The sequence below is a fragment of the Malania oleifera genome, chromosome 2 (assembly GCF_029873635.1).
Source record: "Malania oleifera isolate guangnan ecotype guangnan chromosome 2, ASM2987363v1, whole genome shotgun sequence".
In the NCBI taxonomy this organism is placed as follows: domain Eukaryota; kingdom Viridiplantae; phylum Streptophyta; class Magnoliopsida; order Santalales; family Ximeniaceae; genus Malania; species Malania oleifera.
Window position 1 is genome coordinate 23278950 of NC_080418.1, and position 16060 is coordinate 23295009.

General features: G+C 36.0%; 1 protein-coding gene across 1 annotated transcript in view; it reads left to right on the forward strand.

Moving 5' to 3' along the window:
- LOC131149844 (tRNA ligase 1-like) overlaps positions 1-16060 on the forward strand; it is a 160916-nt gene that overhangs the window by 23082 nt on the left and 121774 nt on the right. Inside the window, exons 8-11 of the mRNA XM_058100609.1 lie at positions 12033-12139; positions 12963-13091; positions 13788-13852; positions 13987-14151. Of these exons, the coding sequence (XP_057956592.1) occupies positions 12033-12139; positions 12963-13091; positions 13788-13852; positions 13987-14151 (466 nt within the window). The remainder of the gene's footprint in view (positions 1-12032; positions 12140-12962; positions 13092-13787; positions 13853-13986; positions 14152-16060) is intronic.

Here is a 16060-nt window from a genome sequence, read left to right on the forward strand (position 1 = left end):
ACATCATAGCACAAAATGCCTCCAAAGAGGAGGCAAACCCACTTCTCTCCAACAATACCTAGAAACTTACTCCAAAGGACCCAAGAGAAATGATAATGTAAAGAATGAATGTGAATCAGTCTCTTCACTGCGAAAGCAAAGGACACAAACAGCTGGTGATAGGGTTTTATTAGGTTTTTGTTTCTGAAGCAAGTCATGAGTACTAGTTTTTTTCAGGATTGCAGCCTGCATTAAAGCCCTTATATTTGAAGGAGTTTTAGCTTCCCAAATGAAAGAGTGAAAGGAAAATAGCATTGGGTTCTTGAAACAAGAGAAAAGAAAGATTTGCAAGAATATTCCAAGAAGAGTATACCACACACACTTTTTTCACTCTCTAACAGGAAAGAAAAGAATCAAGCACATTAATTAATCGAAGGGGCTAGCTCATTAATCTTTCTTTCTTTCATAAAAGGTCCTCATAACATGAAAATCCCAAGAATACCAACTTCTGGTGAGAGGAAGAAAGTAGAAATAGAGGTTCAATGAAAAGTAGATAACCCAGAAAGACGAAGATACTTAAGAGCCAAAGGAGCCTCCCTAACTACTGATCCTTTGAAAAGCAAATTCTCTCCCCATTACAAACACTATGCCAAACATTAGGATAAAAAGCTACCAAGAGGATGAATAAGTGGGCAACCGCTGTTATCTCGCAGAGTATATGAACTGTACATAGAAGTGCACATCTTCACTGTGACAAAATGGAGATTTTTGCAAGCCTACCTGGAGAAAACTGCCAAGCAGATGGGCAAATCAAGGAGACTGTTGCATCTCAACATTGGAGACCTCGTGCTTGTTAAGCTAAATCTAGACCAGACTAGGCGCCTATGGGGTTGGGATATGAGACTATGTGGCAAATATGAAGGACGAGTCCTCATCTTCACCGAAGTTGGGAAGGCCAAGTGTACTGAAGGCGATTCTTCAAGCCATTCAGTGCCAAGATTGAAGATCCAATCTATAGTCAATCAACTAGAGTGCCATTGGAGACAATGCAACCCGACAAAAGAGAAGTTGAAAATTTTATTGCGGGTGCAGAGTTTCCATCATCAAGGTGACAATGGCATGTTGAGTGAAGTGGAAGGGCCTTGGAGATGAAAAATTCATGTGGATGTTAGCAGAAGACATGCATCCTCTCATGTATAAAGTTGAAGAGTAATTAGCATCAAAATCTACGAGGATGTTGACCACATTAGTGGGGAAGAATGTCATGAGTGAAACTTATTCAAAACCTTATGTTTGCCACTGCTTGTATTGTGTTCATTGGGTGTGTAATCATTATGTAAATATAGTGTAGGGTTTGCTCCTTAATTTTTGTAATCCCCTAATGCAAGAAGGTGGTATGACTCCTTGTATAGTGATGTTTCCTTGTCCTCAAGGCCTTAGTCTTAAATTTCAATTTCGACTCAAATTTTGAAGCTCTAAGAGTACGGAAATTTTGACAGAAGTTTTGATTTCGATGTCAAAATTTGAAAAAATAACGGAAATTAGTAGTAAAGCATAGAATTTTTTGTGAAACTTTAGAAATGGTTATCAAACATAATAATGTAAGTTTTAGGTCTAATATATTACAAGTTAAATATATCTATGTTGTGTATGAGGTGGAAAAGTTGTAATATAGTGTGTGTAACAAATATATTTGTAAAATAATATACATTAAACATATTTAGTTAATACAAATGAAATTCATAAATCATTTAAATATGATTTATTGTACAAATAATGATAATTTAGACATGAATGGTTAAATAAAATGCTGCTGTAAATTTTTTTTTCATAAAATTCAAAAGTACATGTAATAATCTTTTGTTTCGATAAAAATAAATAAAATAAATTAAGAGAGAAATTTCACTTCACTCCTAAATCTCTCATTTGAATTCCGAGGAAATTTCATTGTATAGTTAAAATTTCGACAAGTTTCGCTAAAATATCGAGATTTGAATAAATTTTGGATGATTCGTTGAGATTTTGACGGAAATTATGCATAATGGAAATCGGCAACCATTTTGATTTTGAGGGTGATAGAAACCGGAAATTTCGACAATTTCATGGAAATTTAAGACCATGCTTGTCCTAGAGTAGCAATTGCATAGAAAGCTCTTTAAGAGAGGTGAATGTTCATCAATTGTTGTGTAATTTACATTTGTCCTTCTTTCATCCCTCACACTAAACTTGAGGTGGGTAGGGGCTCTTAGATCCGTTTCTAGGAAGATCCTGAGCTGGGAAATGCATCTTTATCCAATTCATTCCGTCGTCTTTTTTGACTAAGATTTAAGCAAGATAAAGCTATATCTTTCTTTGTTGGGGATTTTAGTAGTCCACTGATTCCTAGAAACTCTATTTTAGGAGACCTCTTAATGATTGAGAGTTGGTGGAGCTGTCTTCTTTGTTATCTTTATTGAATGGGAGTAATTTTTCTTCGGGGATGGATGTTCGGTCTTGGTCATTGGATCAATTAGATGTTTAAATCTTCTTTCGAATTCTTGACTCACTCCAATTCTTCTTTCCCACTTTATTGTAGCATCTAGAAGGCTAAAGTTCCCCCAAAAATTAAGGCTTTCACTTGGTTGGTTGTGCTTAGTAAAATTAATACTAATAACTTGCTGCAAATTAGAAGACCTTTGAAGGCTCTCTCTCCTAATGTATGTGTGCAATGTTATTATTGATATTTTGATTAAAATGAATGATCTAACTCGAAGTTAGGTCTCTCCCTCTATTTATGATACAAATCAAATGCATTCTAATGACCATAATACCTTACTAACTGTCACTAATTAACATACCAACACACTTAATAATAATATTAAAAGACTAAAATAGCCATTAACACTCCCCCTCAAGCTGGAGCATATATATCATATTCTCCTAGCTTGTTACAAATGAATTTGACATGAGCACCCCCCCAATGCTTTGTTAAACTAATCAACAAGCTGCATATTGGACTTCACATAAGTGGTAGTATTGAGCTTGTGCCCGAGGTTCTCTTGAAAAAATTGGCAATCAACTCCAATGTGTTTCGTTCGCTCATTGAACACCGGGTTGGAGGAAATATGAAGAGCAACTTGATTATTGCACATCAAATCCATACATTTTGAATGTGGAAAACAAATTCTTCCAACATGTTCTTCAACAAGACAAGTTTAGAAGTAGTGTGTGCCATAGCTCCGTACTTGACCTGACCACCGCAATTTGTTTCTTACTCTTCCAAGCAATGTTTTATAAGGTGAAAGCGTAAAGCGAGGCGTTTTCCCCTCTGCAAAGTGAAAGCTTCAAGGCGTTGAGGCATAAGCCTTTTGTTACTGTATTTTTTTAATAATTAATAAATAAAATAAATTTACATATAGTGTGAGAAGAAATTTAGAATAATGGAGGACAAAAATAAAAACATAATTCTTATGTATCATATAGGCCAATTTTAGCTAACAAACTCAAAAAATGGATGTTAAAAGATAAACATGAGCCATAACATCACAAAATGGACACCTTTTTCATGCTTTAGAGTTTAAACTTCTTAAATAAACATAACAGAAATAAGAGAAAAAGACAAATTAAAGCATCACAATGTCTCATCATCCAAGATTCTAAGAATCTAAATCTAAATTAACAAAGTTCAAAGGGAACTATCGAGGTGTTCATCAAAGTCCTTGTCTTCATCAAACTCATCTATAGTAGGAGTTCTTCCACTTATAAATTCCCTCTTTCCCACTTCAACATCATCGTCATCCTTAACTTTGACCAATTTTGGCCTCTTGCCTTTGTCTTAAATGCCTAGATATTCAATAAAGCTATAGGTTAGGATTTGGGAGAAATGGAGAATTATAAAACAATAATTTTTAGTAGATTCAAAAATGACTATTTAATATGTACGCACTCAAGTTCTCACAATAATCACTAGTCTTCCTTTTGCTAGGAATTATGAAATGTGAGCTACCACAAGCTTGTGTTGCTTGAGCATTATCGCCTTCAAAAGCTACCACCGGCGAAGCTTAGCATCAACTTCAAAGAGATTTTCATCATCAAACCAAGAAGTATCTTTTGGGAGGATAGTTTCTTCCTTCTCGGTGATCCACTCATCATTTGAAGCTACTTCCTCCACCAATATTGGATCATAATTTTATCTTCTTCTTAGAGCTACCTCCCTCAGTTTGGTGTTATACTTCACATAAACTAGAGCATTCAATCTCTTGTGCTCTAATCTATTTCTCTTTTTCGTGTGAATCTACAATTGAGTTTAAGTCATTTAGATTTTTAGATATTAGAAAATATTTTCATATTTGAGTGAAATGAGAATAACATGGCATTTGTAAGAACTAAGAACCTACTCAAATGTGCTCCAATTGTTCTCACATCCACTAGCACTACAAGTCAGGCTAAGAACACGAATAACAAATTTTGTTAATTTTGGGGTTTTTGTCCCAAAACGCTTCCACCAATCAGCTACAAAAGAAGAAATGCATACTTCTAAGTTATAAGAAGAAACAATGATAGTACTATTAGTAATTAACTAATTTTTATTGAAGTATTATTTTTACTTGGGTTTCTCAACGTTCTTGAGTCAATAGCCACTCGAGTCCTCAATTCCCCTCGTGCGTTATCAAACAAATCCAATTGGATGTATGCATCTAGCCTCTTCTCATATCTCAACATTCTATCCACTCATTCAAATAATCATTTCTTCACTTCTTCACAATCAGAGAAGTTCTCCTTATAACGCACTTGGTGATTTAGATAATATCCCACAACATGTAAAGGGTGATAAAGTTGGGGTCCATCTATCATCTATTTTTCTCCAAATGGGTCCATACTTGTTGGAATTTCTAGAAAAACTTGCAGCAATTTTTTCCTTCGCCAAATCCATAACTCATAGATAAAGCCCATGGCTGGTCTTTCCTTAGAATTAACTTCCTTTAGAACACACACAAGAGGGACAACACTATTGATAACATATGCCATGTGAGGCCAAAAATATTGGTCAAATAAAACAATTGAGCGAGTCCTTATAGTTTTCATGCATTTTTGCATATGTAGAAGTGCACCACATATTCGAAGAGAACATAGATTGAAGACCTCGCTTTTGTTTGTAAAGGCTTTAAAAAGTCAAAAATGCAGTAGCAACCAAATTATAAATAAATTTCACAACTTGCTTAGCCTTTAGGATTGTGGTTGCGTGGATCTTCAATTTTGCAATATCCTCCAACGTGAGATCCAAACAATGTGCAGCACATGGAGTCCAATACAGCTTCTCCCTTTTTCCATAAGCTTCTTTCCACCATTTATCATGTTCTTCGCATTATCAATTATCAGCAGCACAACATTCTCCTCACCAACTTCCTCAACCACATCATCCATATACCTAAACATCAAATCACCATTTTTTATAGAATCAAAAGCATCAATGGATTTTAAAAACCATGTACCAGCAGGAGTATTCACAAGGAAATTAATCAGGACCCTTGAACACCCATCAGTCCATCCATAAAACACGATAGAACATCCAAATTCCTTCCAAGCTTTTTTGTGCTCTTTCAACATGCCATCTATGTCTTTCACTTCATTTTTAAGGACCCATGTCCTCATCAAACTAAATGGTAGATCATTGTTGAACACACAATGGCTAACTTTCCTACACACTTCATTTCTCTCCTCTTTCTTCCATTTTGAGTTTGGAGTGGCTTGTTTGGTTAGTGAAGATGCAAACTTATCTATTGGACCTCTAGCCCTACGATAGGCCTCCCCCACTTTTGTTGCTGAAGATCTCCAACTGATGTAGAAGAAGCACTCTCAAACCCTCCTCCTAGACCCATCCCAATCTCTTCAAGAAGATCATTTCTTTTACACTTCTCTTCTTGGAATTTTTTAAGAGCGATCTTGCACTCATCTCTCACGTTTTGAGGAGCTTTTGGGTAAGGTTTCATTCCCTTCCTTGTACCAGCCAAATGATGTTTAAATCTTGTCACAGTCCCACTGCAAGTTTGATCACAAAATTTGCATCTAAAATATTTTTCTCCATCAACTTCTTTTCTGTATTTCTAGGCAAAATTTTTTCTGCCCCTTTGATTCACCTTCATACATGTTTTTGTTTATTGAACAGGAACAATCAGCACCTGCAGCAGGAAATTAAATTTTTTTTTTTCAGAACTGAGAGCTCTTTGCAGGAAAAGGGGAAAAGAGCAGCAGAGAAACAGCAGTTCTTCAATATTTTGTTGTGGACATTTTAGGAAAATTTAAAAACTAAAATAAAAAGCAAGGAAAATTGGGGGATAACTAATGAAAATCGAAAATTGAAAAGTGAAAAATTGAAACTGGTTCAAACAGCAATAACTGAAAATTGAAATGTGCAAATTGAAAATTGAAAATTGGAACAGCAACTCTTAAATAGTGCAACTCACATTGACTTTTAGAGTTCATTTGACTTGAGAATGAGATAGATTTGAGACACTGGAAGAAAGTCTCTTGAGACAAACAAGACTAGAGAGAGAGAGAGAGAGAGAGTCGAGTCAGTTGGAGAAGAGACTTCAAAGCAGAGAGCGACACTCAGAGACGAGGTCACGAGAGGCTGCAGGGGGTTGCGGAGAGAGAGGAGATGCTGTAGGGGGTCGGCACAAAGAGACGAGATGCTGTAGGGGGTTGGCGGAGAGATACGAGGGGCTGTAGGGGGTCGGCGGAGTAAGACGATAGGCTGTAGGGGGTAGTCAAAGAGAGACGAGAGGTCGGAAGGGGTTGTCAGAGGGAGACGAAAGGTCGGAAGGGGTCGTTGGAGGGACGAGAGTTTGGAGGGAGTTGTTGAAGATAGATGAAAACTTGGAAGCGAGAAGACCTCTGCGCAAGATCTTTTGTTGTCGAGAGAAGGGGGGGTTGACGCTCGTCAAGCCCTAGCAAATTTTCTTATTTGCTTTTTTAGAATATTTTAAATATTATTATGTCTGCTCCCAAAAGGCGTATGCATTCCCATTTGAGGCGTAAAAATCTCACCTTTTGGCTTGAGGTGAATTCATTTTAGGAGTCTCGCCTTTTAACTTATGCCTTAGGGCATTTTATTCCTAAAAAGGCGCCCTCACGAATGCCTTTTAAAGCATTGCTTCCAAGAGACCAAATTACCACCAACCAAGTGATAGTACCCAGTTGTGGATATTTGGTTGGAAGGCGACCTGACCCAATTTGCATATGTATATCCCTAAATGTAAGTGTGACCTCGATCTCGATATAAAAGACCTCTCCCAGGTACTCCTTTGAGATATCTCAAGATGTGAATTACTATGTCCTGGTGACTTGTCCTCTGGGAATCCAAAAATTGACTTAGAACATTCGTTGCAAAAGATATGTCTGGTCAAGTGACAGTGAGATAATTCAACTTTTCAACAAGCCTCCGGTATCGTCCATGATTAGGCAACAAATCACCTTATCCGACACTAACTTCTTATTAGGATCCATGCGTCTATCAACTGGTTTGGATCCCAGTAGTCGAGTCTCATCCAATAGATCAAGAACATACTTCTTTTGTTACAAAGCAATTCCTATACGAGATCTAGATATTTCTATATGCTAGAATTATTTCAACAGTCCCAAATGTTTGGTTTGAAACTTAGTTTGTAGAAATGTTTAAGGCTTTGAATACCTTGATCATCATCACCAATAATAACAATATCATCCACATACACAATAAGAAGGATCCTACTGGATGAAGTATGATGATAAAACACCAAGTGATCCACTACACACTGTCGGAGGCTAAACTCAAGTACACACAAAATCGACCAAATCATGCTTTGGAAGATTATTTTAAACTATATAGTGCCTTCTTGGGCCTACACATTGAGCCTGACTCCCCCCGAGCAACAAACCCAGGTGGTTGCTTTATATAGACCTCCTCCTCAAGATCACTATGCAAGAAGGCATTCTTCACATCTAAGTGATGTAAAGACCAATGACAAGTGGTAGCTAAGGAGATGAACATACATACTAATGTACGTTTGGCCACTGAAGAAAGAGTGTCGAAATAATCTAAACTATACACCTAAGTATACCCCTTAGCAACAAGATGTGCCTTTAGATGAGCCATAGAACCATTAGGATTGACTTTCATAGCATATACCTTGAGACAACCGACCCCAAGGTCTTAAGTTTCGATTTTGACTCAAATTTTGATGCTCCAAAAGACACAAATTTCAACAAAAATTTCAATTTCAATTTTGATTTGAAAAATAATGGAAATCAATAGTAAAGCATGGAATTCTTTTATGAAACTTTAGAAATGATTAATAGACATAATAATACAAGTTTTAAGACTAATATATTACAAGTTAAATGCATCTAAGTTGTGTATGAGGTGGAAAAGTTGTAATACAATATGTGTATCAAACATATTTGTAAGATAATATGCATTAAACATATTTAGTTAATACAAATGAAATTCCTAAATCATTCAAATGTTATTTATTATACAAATAATGATAATTTAGGCATGAATGGTTTGATAAAATGTTGTTGTAACTTTATTTATTTATTTATTTTGTATTTTTTCAAATGCTCTCGTAATTATTTTAAACAATAAAAACAATAAAATAAATTAAAAATTTCACTTCACTCCTAAATCTCTCATTTGAATTATGTGGAAATTTCATTCTATAGTTCACGTTTGTTTATGTTGCCAGTTTTTTGTTTGTATTGTTGGTTTCAGTTGTTTGTGAAAAAATTGAAAACCAGATTTTATTGCTTTTAGTTGTTTTGGCAATCTGTTGTTAGAAATTTTATCTTGTTATTTTTAAATCACAATAAGTGTACATCAAGGTTCTACATTGAGTCTTTACCATTTTACTTTAGTGATTAATGAACTTACTAGGAATATTCAAAATGAGATCCCTTAGTGTATGTTGTTTGCAGATGATATCGTGTTGATTGATGATAATAGGAGCAAAGTGGAATCTAAGCTAGAACTTCGGAGAGCCACATTTGAGTCTAAAGGGTTTAAGATAAGTAGGATTATGACAAAATATATGAAAGTAATTTGAATAATGTAAGAAGTAGGAGTTGAGAGAAGATTAAACTTGATAATCAAGAGATTAATAACACTAATAGATTAAGATATCTTGGATCTATTATGAAAGCGAAAGGGGAAATTGAAGAAGACATAGTACATGGAATTAAAACAGGTTGAGTAAAGTGGAGGAGTGTGTCAGGTGTGTTGTGTGATCGTACAATACAAATTTCAACAATTTCCTAGAAATTTAAGACCATCAGTCCACTCATATAATGAACAAAAGCTGCAAAAACAAAGCAAAAATCAAAGAAAAATTAGTGCAGCAAAGATCTCCAATCACTTCGAATAGGACTCAAAAGAACTCCTTCAAAGGAATCACTGTTAAAGCCCAAAGCTTGTTATAAAAAACCACCCAATCTCAGAGCAAATGAGGATGAAAATCATGTCCTGAAAGACCCTCAAACTCCTCCTCAAGTTCTAACTAATGGCAACATAATAGCCGTTAAAGCACAATCCCATAAAATCGTACCCTTGCTTGAAATCCCAACATCTCATGAGAAAAAAACTCCATGGTATTGAAACACACCCAACATTCCCCTTCATTTTTAACGAGAAGATCCACAGCCTCCAAATATACAATGCAGAAAATTTGAGTGGTGGTCTAATCACTTTGCTGGCATAGAACACTTAACATCAGGTGATGAAGTCTTATGAGGCATTTAGGCCTCCTCTATTGAGGGAGCATCAACTCTCACTCCCTCCAAAAGCTTCTAGAAAATTCTCCCTCTGGGATTCTTCATCTCTCACTCTTTAGAATGTTCTTCACTTCTTCCCTCTCTCTCCTTCCTAGAAGCATCACCTTTTCTCTGTTTCTAGGAAACTTCTCCTTTCTTTCGATAAGTATCTGTTCCTCTCTAAACTTTCTTCTCTAGAATTCTCTCCAATTCTATCTGGAAACATGAATTGGAGCTGCCTGGAAATTTCTACTTAGATGGCACCCGCTTTCATTGCCTATATAACGAACTCAAGGCTCCAATGTTGGACAGGCATAAGGAAATTGGTGCTGTGTGCAAGAAGAGAGCAAGAGTGTAAGCAGCAGAAATTGTGTGTGCTGTGTGTACAAGAAAGAATTGTGAGTGTATGTGGGCAACAAGGAAGTGCTCTATAAGTGCAAGTGCTGAGTGTCATCTTGTAATTGTGAGCTTAGTTGTTAGAATCTTACAATTCCCAATTCAATCCATATGATTCATATCTACTTCACACCAAATCATTTCAAATCATACTACCGAATCTAAAACCAAGTGAACTGTTTCCGTATCTATCGATTCACCTTGTGAATCTAACTAATTGATCTGAATCTATCGATTCACGTGATTTTGGACCTATTATATCTTGACATACTCAACAAGTTTAAAACCCTAAAAAACAACATTTTTTCATTGCTTTTATTTTTTCAAGATTACCCTCCATCCCTGGTCTACGCCAGTTTTGTGCTAGAAAATAGGAGAAAATAGGACTTTAGGTCTAATGCTGCCTTCACAAAACCATTTCTTCACTCTTAAAAGGGTACAATGGTTTGCCATTGAGAAGGAGCCGAACACTCGTTGGCTAAGGTAGTTAGGTGGTACTCATGTTTCAGTGTGTTTTGAAGATTCAAAAGTTGGTTTTTTGAGTAGTTGTTCAATTTTTTTTTTTTTAAGGTTAATTGTTTTTTTATTTTTAATTTGAGAAAGAGTATGCATGACATATTATTTTTTTAATTGTTGATAAACACTGGAAATTCAGTTTTGCATTATTTTTTCTTGATTCCTTCCCTTAAACAGTACAAAAGTTCATTTTTAATTAATATTCTCGACTCATTCCCATACTTCGCATTTGTTTAGGGAAAGCACACACATGAAATATGATTTTTTATTGTCAAAATTTAAATATATCTTACTATTTTGCTTGTTGTTTGTATATCAATATATGCATGTCATTTATAATTGATTTTGGAAATTTGTACTAAATCTTACAACTCAATTCATTCTCAATTCTTGATTCCCAAAATTGGAATTTTGATTCATGATTCGAATCTCGATTTTACAAGTATGATTGTGAGGTATATTAAAGTGTTTGGTGTTTATTGTCTTGGTTTTTTTAGGCTTCATTTATATGGGATTTCCTGTTTGTTTAGGTTCTTTTTTAGCTAACGATTTCTACTTTGTCCTTTTTGTACTTTCTTTTTTTTCTCTTAACATATTTTTGTGCTAGAAGTATGGTGTGTCATATTCGGCATGCCATGGCTCCAACAGCAACTAGACCCACTTCATGGGGAGTTGAATGGAGAAGAAGATTAATGGAGCCAAGGTCAAGTAATTTTGACAAATACTTAGCAGTAGTAGCATTAGCTGTTGCTTTTCTTGTACTTATTGGAGATTGTCTAGAATTCCTTAGCCTTTGCATCTTTATTGAGAAACCATTACAAAAGTCAATAATTTTCTAGAAGACCACTTAATTTAGACTAAAGAACAAATAAGAGGCAGGAAATATGTCTTTTTGCTAGTCAAATAAATCCTGTGGAAAAAATTATTATTTTATTTAATCTAGATAAGCGTGGTGCTCTTGGAAATATTGATCTTTCATTTAAACTTGAGTTTACAAAATATTTATCACAAGCACCAGATGTCTATTTGAGAAGTTTGGGCTTTTCAGTGGATATCTGCATCATATGCTTCAATATGTACTTCAGGAGCAGTGTTCCATTATATCCTGCTTCGAAAGTTTCACCTTTATTCTTTGATTGCTTCTGGAGGTGATGTGAGTTCATATTCATTTCCTGGATGTTGTTTTTTCTGATGCTAATTATGTGCTACCTTTACGAAAAATGCGTACATTGATTTGTTCATTTTATGTATTTTACATTCTTTCAGATGTAATAACTGCAATTTTAAAATGATAGATTAAACTTATTTTTGGGAAATTACTCCAGGAGAAGTTTTCAAATTATAAGATTTTTTCTTAATTCTGCTTGTTGCTGAAGGAAATCAGCGATAATATTTTTTTCTGCCTATGATGCACTCCGTGAAGAAGGGACAGCAACACCTGTCTGTAAGGCCCTTGATGAAGTTGCGGATTTATCTGTACCAGGTAGTGTATTTGAGTGCAGTCAGCTTTCATTTATTAGCTTTTGCGTTTGATTGTACTTTACTAAAATGCAGCTTTTTCCCTAAAATTGTGAAAGAAATAGAAATTTTGTTTTCTGTCCCTTTTCTAGAAAGTACATTAAAAACAACACTAGTTAATGGAATAGGAAAAGGAAAAGAAAGAACTGCTAAAAACAACATCTAAAAACCATGGGCAGTTTATGCCTGTAGTTGCCTGAAAAATGACTGTATCACCTGTATGGCGTCATCACGGCTTCTTTCTTCTGGCAGCCCCATAACCAGCACTGTTATTTCGATCAACATCCTCCCCTCTTCTTTGCCATTCCCATCCTTCGATGCCACCAACCTGACATCGTCACAGTTATCTTTCCTATTGCTATCAAATTGCGGCTGCACAAACTTCTCCATTTACTAAACGACCGCCCCTCACAACTCACCATTGCCTCACTACGCTGCTGTAAACACCAATTCTGACACACCACTGTATGTTGCTCTCTGTCTCCAATCCTACGAAATCTTTTGGCCAGTATAATTTTCTAAAGAGTCTATATGACTTTGGTTTGGAACTTCCATTTCCAGAAACTGCCAAATCAGCTGTTTGTTTCCTAAAAATTGTAATACATCTTGAGCCAATGGGCATGATTGCATGTCATTTACCATGTCATATTTTTACATTCTAGTTTTTTTTAGTCCCCCTTCGTCTTTTTCTTTTTTCTTTCATACTGTTCTCTCTTATTGACAATGTGGTTTGGACGAGTTCTTTTGAGAGGGGTGTGATTATTAAGATAGCATTGTTCTATCTGCAGGATCGCAAGACTATATAAAGGTGCAGGGTGAAATTTTAGAGGGTCTTGTGGCTCGTATTGTGAGCCATGAGAACTTGGCAAGTATGAAGAAAGTTTTGAGAGATTTTTATCCTCCATCATTAGAAGGAGGTATGGTATTTTTTTTTTCTATATGTTGTACAACCTTGATTACATCATTTTGAAAAATCATTGTTTGGGGATGATGGTTTAGTGTAAGGGACTCCAGTGGTTTGGAGGATGAGAGGTTATTCAAATCCTAGGGATGATGGTGTGATTGAACTTTTAACTCATTAAGTCATGGTTCAACTACTTTAAAGAAGCACTTGCAGCTCCATGGGGGGTAACTAAGGAAGGGCTCAATATTTGAGTATGTACTTGTCCATGTAGGACCCTCTTGGCATTGATTCCCGATGACTGGGGCCTCTTGCATACACCTAGAGAGGGTGGCTACAAAATGGCTCTTCATTTTTTCCCAGTAAAAGGAAAACATATTTTTGTTTCATTCATGGTTTGGCTATATATTTTTATATGAGATGTTTGTCTTACTAATGCTCAATGTAATATTAATAACAATTTCTTGTTTAATTCTTGATAGTTTAGATTGAGGGCAGGCCTTGGTTCAATTGTAAGGTTGCTCCTTTGTGACCGGTTGGGTGATGGGTTTGATTCCAAGGAAACAGCTACCCTGTATAAAAGCAGGGGTAAGGCTGAATATGCTGTGACGACCTCTCCCTACCCTCGCAAAGTGGAGAGTCTTGAGGCCCAGGGATGCCTTTTTGTTTCTTGATACTTTAGAGCGGTATTTAATTTTGTATTGTCCTTCAGTTGGCCTTGATTTGGGACCGAGTTTGCGGGAAATATGTGCTGCAAATAGGTCAGATGAAAGACAGGTAATGTGGAACTCATTTCACTTTGATGCGCACTAGTTTAGTTCAGTGTTTTTTACATCATTTTGATGAAGGAATAAAATTGGGTGATCCATATCTATAATTCATTAATCCTATCATTGATAAAATTAATGCAGCAAATAAAAGCGCTTCTTCATAGTGTTGGCACCTCCTTCTGCCCTGACTATTTGGACTGGTTGGGAGATGAAAACAGTGATGTATATTCAAGAGAGGTTGATCAATCTGCTCTTTCAAAATTTCTGCATGCTCATCCAGATAACTTTTGTACAGAGAAATTGCAGGTTAGGCTACACAATATTTCATTTTATGTTTAAAATGTTAAACTTGCTTCAATTTTACTTAAATAGATGCTTGGATTCTTGGGTAGTTACATAAATTGTGTATTCTTGTATGCACAATGCAGGGGCATCTTTATTCCTACAAAACCTTGTAAAAGAACAACAAATCCTTGATTAACTCCAGACAAATCCAGTGCTCTTAAATAAACCGAGTAACTTATTTTAAATTCCACAAGTAAAAGCACTATGCAAAAATGATGAGGGAACTTTGGCCTTCGAAGATCTCCTACTCAGTAGCAGCTAGTTGGTATTAACTCTATTAAGAAAAGCAACCAAACAAAGCCTTAATTTTAGGGGAAACTTTGGCATTCCAAATTCATTGATGGAGTGGAAAGAACATATTAGCTCTAATTAAATGGCCAAAAAAGATTTGCAAGAATAAATCCTTGAAGAGTCCAAAACCCACAAGGCCATGACTGGCTATCCCTCGTATGAAGGACAACAAGCCTCCAACAAAAATAACAAAGAAGAGATGTCTGAAGGCCCAAAGGCAACCGAAGGAGGGGGGGGAGGGGGAATTTTGTTTATAAAATTAAAAGTGCTTGATGTAAATATTTAAAGCAAATTTAAACAAGCAAGCAAGTGTACAAATCTAAAACTCATTAAATTAAAGAGAGGGGAAGAGAGAAAGAAAACTCCTTTTATAGTGGTTTGGCAACCGGCTTACGTCCACTCTCTCAAGGCCAATTGCCTTGAGGTTCTTCTATAGCCCTTGCTTTGATGGTGGTAAGAACACTTCTTACAACCTCCTTGTTTTCTATGGAGACAAGAAAACCAAATTAGCACAGGAGATATTACAAATGAAACTTTCTCACAAGGAATGATTTACAATTTGAGTTCAGAAAATAACTCTCAAAGAATAGTCAAATAAAACCCAAGGAGTTTTGGTGTTCTCTCAAAGATGAGCAAAGGAAAGTACAAAGAGAGAGAGAGAGATTTTCAAGGCTAGAGCACTTGGATATGCAGTGTGTGTATCTTCTCTAACATTTTTAGGGCTTAGGAGGGCATATATATGTGTAGAATTTGGATGATAACTAGCTGTTTTCTGCCCATTGGAGCCTTTTTGTTGGCCAATCCGGTCGATGACTTATAGGGTCTAGTCGACCGATAACTAGCCATTAGAGAGGGAAAACAAACTGTTGGAGGCAAGATGTTCCAGGTCGGTCAATTGCCTTTAGGGGCCAGTCAACTGTGTCACGTCCCTAGTTTTTTTCGGGCACGTTACCTGTCGTGACTCCATCTAAAATCCAATGGGGTCACTAGGCCTAGGCAAGAATTTGTTTTACAAATCATCATTTGGAACCAAGTTAAAAGCCAATTAAGAGTGAACATTTTCGAAACACAAAACATATATATATATATTCCATAAGCAACTAAAAACATTTTTAATTTAGTAACAAACTCTTTACATTGGGCTGTACGTTTCATAAAACATTTTTCTCCCTCGTGTACATATATAATGGCCCTGGCCCAAAACCGAACACACGCTTAGTATCCTTATTGCCTTCCTGCCAACCTACAATATATGTCAAAATGGTAGTATCTTGGAGAACCTACCGAATGGAGCTCTCCTTCCGTTTGAATTTGAAATTATTAAGGAATAGGGTGAGCAACCACAAGCTCAGTAGACATTCTAAACTCCCCCTTATTCGAATAAGGATAACACATGATTTCTTACATGTATGCATGATCATAAGGTGCATGAGCACAATCTTTATTCAAAGAAATTTGTTCATCTAAAGTGACTAACTAAGTGCACATTTTATCTCAAACAAGTGCCAAATTCCAGCTTAGCCAATCACCACTTAACGCGGAAATACTAACAAGTGCCAAATTCCAGCTTGGCTAACCA